The sequence below is a fragment of the Olea europaea genome, chromosome 4, assembly GCF_002742605.1.
Source record: "Olea europaea var. sylvestris chromosome 4, O_europaea_v1, whole genome shotgun sequence".
In the NCBI taxonomy this organism is placed as follows: domain Eukaryota; kingdom Viridiplantae; phylum Streptophyta; class Magnoliopsida; order Lamiales; family Oleaceae; genus Olea; species Olea europaea.
This window is the reverse complement of record NC_036240.1, coordinates 8,243,318-8,246,951: the sequence shown is the minus strand read 5'-3', so window position 1 is coordinate 8,246,951 and position 3,634 is coordinate 8,243,318. Positions and strand designations below refer to the sequence as shown.

The 3,634-nt window shown below is 31.3% G+C and overlaps 1 protein-coding gene across 2 annotated transcripts; it reads left to right on the top strand.

The window, feature by feature from the left end:
- Positions 1-384: 384 nt before the first annotated feature.
- On the top strand, positions 385-1,800 carry LOC111393505 (signal recognition particle 14 kDa protein-like). Of its 2 annotated transcripts, none has more exons than XM_023019061.1 (3): positions 385-486; positions 1,400-1,493; positions 1,634-1,800. In XM_023019061.1, exons 1-3 carry the CDS (start codon positions 484-486, stop codon positions 1,783-1,785), a joined length of 249 nt encoding a protein of 82 aa, XP_022874829.1. In that variant the 5' UTR covers positions 385-483; the 3' UTR covers positions 1,786-1,800. The 2 variants fall into 2 exon arrangements, with proteins under 2 accessions (XP_022874829.1, XP_022874828.1); XM_023019060.1 differs by lacking the exon at positions 385-486 and adding an exon at positions 712-1,270.
- Positions 1,801-3,634: the final 1,834 nt, after the last annotated feature.

Sequence of the window (3,634 nt, the reverse complement as noted above, 5' to 3'; positions counted from 1 at the left end):
GGCAGTCAATAATTTATTATGAATTCAATATTTTCATTAACTAAACGTAATTAATAATTTATGTATTTATAAAATAAATAATTAAATAATTTTTAAACTAAATAAATTGTTAAGAACTAAAAAAATGAAGAACATGATGAAACGTTATTTATTTGGTATAACTTTTGATATTTTGAGTTGAAGATAATTTTCAGTTTTGTGTAAAACTGATCCCAAATTTTGATGCAATGGTTGAAATGGCCTTAAAGAGAAGATATTTTTTATTATTTATTTATTATTTTTTGTAGAATGTGTGATTAAAATTTGAAAAAAAAAAAAGGTTAGGAAAAATTGTTAAAAATGATTTTGAAAAATTAATTTTAAATAAGTGTTTAAAATTGTTCCGAGAGAGAACAAAAAAGAGAAGGGCAAAGACTCGTGAGCAAAAACCATAAAACTCTCTTTCGCATCTGTGCCTCCGTTCTCATCACTGTCTGCTAAAGCATGGTAATCTCTATTCCTTTTCTCTGTGAATGTATATATTCTAATTTTTAATGGATGGCGATCTACTACGATTTTATTTCCGACGGATTTGATTCTGTAAATTCAATTTTAGAAGATAAAAAAATTACGGCATGATTATTTTTGGTTGAGAAAATTAGAAATTGTGGGTTTATTACGAAAGCTGGCAATTATAAAGAAAGAATGAATCTTGTGATTTAATCTAATTGTTTTTGTATCTCTATTTGAATGCCTATAGATTGTCTAAAAGGATCTTCAAGGATTTTCATGGTTAAATAATTGATAGATCATCAAACTTTGTTGCTTTCTTTATTTACATTGCCTTTATGTGCATATATTCAGTCGTAGATGCGTTATTCAGTACTGATGGGGGATGGGTGGGGATTTAGATGTTAATAAAAGGAATAAGAGAAACTAGAAATGTACTGTAATTTTAAGTTTATAACCATGTTATTTTTATTTAAACTGCCTGAATTAATGACCCTTTGAGGCTTACATCTAATATCCATAAAATGTAAAAAAATTAGAAATGTAAGCAATATCAGTTATGTATAAGGTGCAAAAGGGAAGCCGGTCTGTCTCTGGATGAATTGAAAAGTTATTCTGATATCAAGTTTCAGTGGGTTAAATCCTGCCTTTGGTCATGGTTTAGAAGACGAACTGTGGGATTGTAAGGCTGGCTCACAATAATACTCTTCAATGAATCTTTGAAATTCTACTACACAACAAAAGGTTTCATTGCTCCAGTTCATGTGGTATGGTTGTGCAGGTGTATGTACTTTGTAATTTGTATATTCTGTTTGGATTGCCAAACAATAGAGTTTAGAGTTATAATTCTGTCCACGTTCTCGGTGTTATTCTATCTGACCTTTTGTTATCTTTCTTATATTTTCCTTAGGTGCGCTTACAACCCGATCCCTTCCTCAATGAACTCACTAACATGTTTGAGCGGACTACTGAGAAGGGCTCTGTTTGGGTTACACTCAAGCACTGTAATTTCCCTCTATTAACTTTCTAAATGGTTTTTAACCGCTTGATGAATGCCCTCTTGGTATGAAAATGTTCAGATGGAATGCCGTCGGGTTGAATATTTCTCAAAATCTTGATTGTACTTTTTTTTAATCATTTGCAGCTTCAGACAAGTCTAAGGTGCAGAGGAATAAAATGAAAACATGTGGGGAAAAGATTGAGTACAGATGCCTCGTTCGAGCAACTGATGGCAAGAAGACCATATCCACTCTGGCAAGTATTCCAGCATTATTTTCTTCATGCTTGCTGAATTGAATTGGTTTGTAAAGTTCTCCTTCCCCACCCCAAGGTTTTTCGGACTGCTATTCATGCTAGTGGGGAGTATCTCTTGCTGACATTCTTTAAGATCTATTTGATTTAAGCAATGCACCGTCACTGTTACGTGGTGTCATGCAAGCCGACATGCTATTTTTTTGAAAAAGCATTGACACAATACGTGGTTAAATTCATTAAAAATTTTCATTTATATAGAATAAATTATTTTTATACTTGTTATTAATTTTCTTATTGAAATATTTTAAATAAGAGTACCTATTTTTTATTTAATAATAACTTTGAGTTGAACATATATAATATTTTTTGATAAAGAAATAAAAAAAATCATGGTAGAGTGTCCGAGGAGTATCATGCATGTCCGGATGGACACGGACACAACACCTTAGTTGAAGTGTCCTTGCAACACGGGATTTAAGTTACAATAGTGGTCAGCAGTCACTATACGTTTATATTTCTCTGTATGCAAGAGATGCTAGTTTATGAAACAGCAAATAAGTTAATTTAACTGGAAAAAACAATAGTTTGAATCTCATAATTTATGTGGTAGAAATCAACAGCCAGGCATCAACATTATTAAAGGCACTTCATTTGTAAGCTATGTGACCAAATCTGCCTGAAATTATATTTAGCTGATTTGAGAGTTTGTTAGGGCTAATCTGTTAATAGTTAGGAATTATATTATGTAGTTATACAAATTTATTTGTCATCATATAACATCTTATTAAAAGAAAATGTCAGACATGCTTATCAGGAATGTATAGTCTTTAACTACTTGATTTCTCTTATAATGTCTATAAACTGTCAAATGTGTAAGTAGAAACTGCAAATCTGTTTTCGGTTGTTCGTCTGCAGCCTATAGCTCAGTTGTTGTATCATCTGCATTCATATAATGATCCTAATTAGTTATTTCAAGGTCCCTTTGAGTGGGCCAAACATACAATAAGTTGATACATAATCTCTTTTAATCTAACTGCATTGTAGTTAAGGCCCTGTTTGGTAGAAGTTAAAATCCATATTTTATCTAGCCCCTGTTTGACAACCATTATTTGAAAACTCTTCGTTCCACTGCTCATTTTCAACCACATATTCATACAATAAAATATTTTGCACGTAAATATTTTCATAGCATTTTATTTTGTATTTATTTAGTTTCATAGTAATTATTTTCATGTGCCAGTATTTTCTTATTCTGGCAAATTTGGGTTAGTTTGAGGAATTGCTACACTATTGTGTTCTCATAGGCTACATCGGTTGACCCATCATTTCATTCAATTCCACCTAAACAAGATTTAGGAAGAGGAGTGCATTAGTTGTGGGATTTGATGGATAAAGAAATAAATGTAGGCAACTAGTGGCATTCATGCGCAAAGCCTTCTTGCACTTAGCCCAACTTTTAAGATTTTAAGTGAAATTGCGGAAATGAGTATTCTAAAATATATGTGTGATCATGTTATAATGGATAAGATAAGAAATAAGAAAATATGTAACCAAGTGGATGTGTCATCATGAGAATAAATTAAGGGAATGCCAATTTAGGTGGTTGAGACTGTGTTTTGTAGACCTAAAAGATATTCTCATAAATAAGATTGAAATTGTCTCCGTAGAAGAAGTCAAAAGGAGGGGTAGTATGTTTTAGTTGCAAATGACCAATTACTGATTCGCTATAAAATAAAAATGTTGGGATAGAGAAAAATTATTACTTTAGAGGATATTAAGTTTTCAATAGATTACGAAGTCATTTCGAGTTAGCACTAAAAAATATGATTTATGTCGAGCACCTCTTCAATTATCCTAATGAAAATAATATGATGATTGAATAATTAACTAA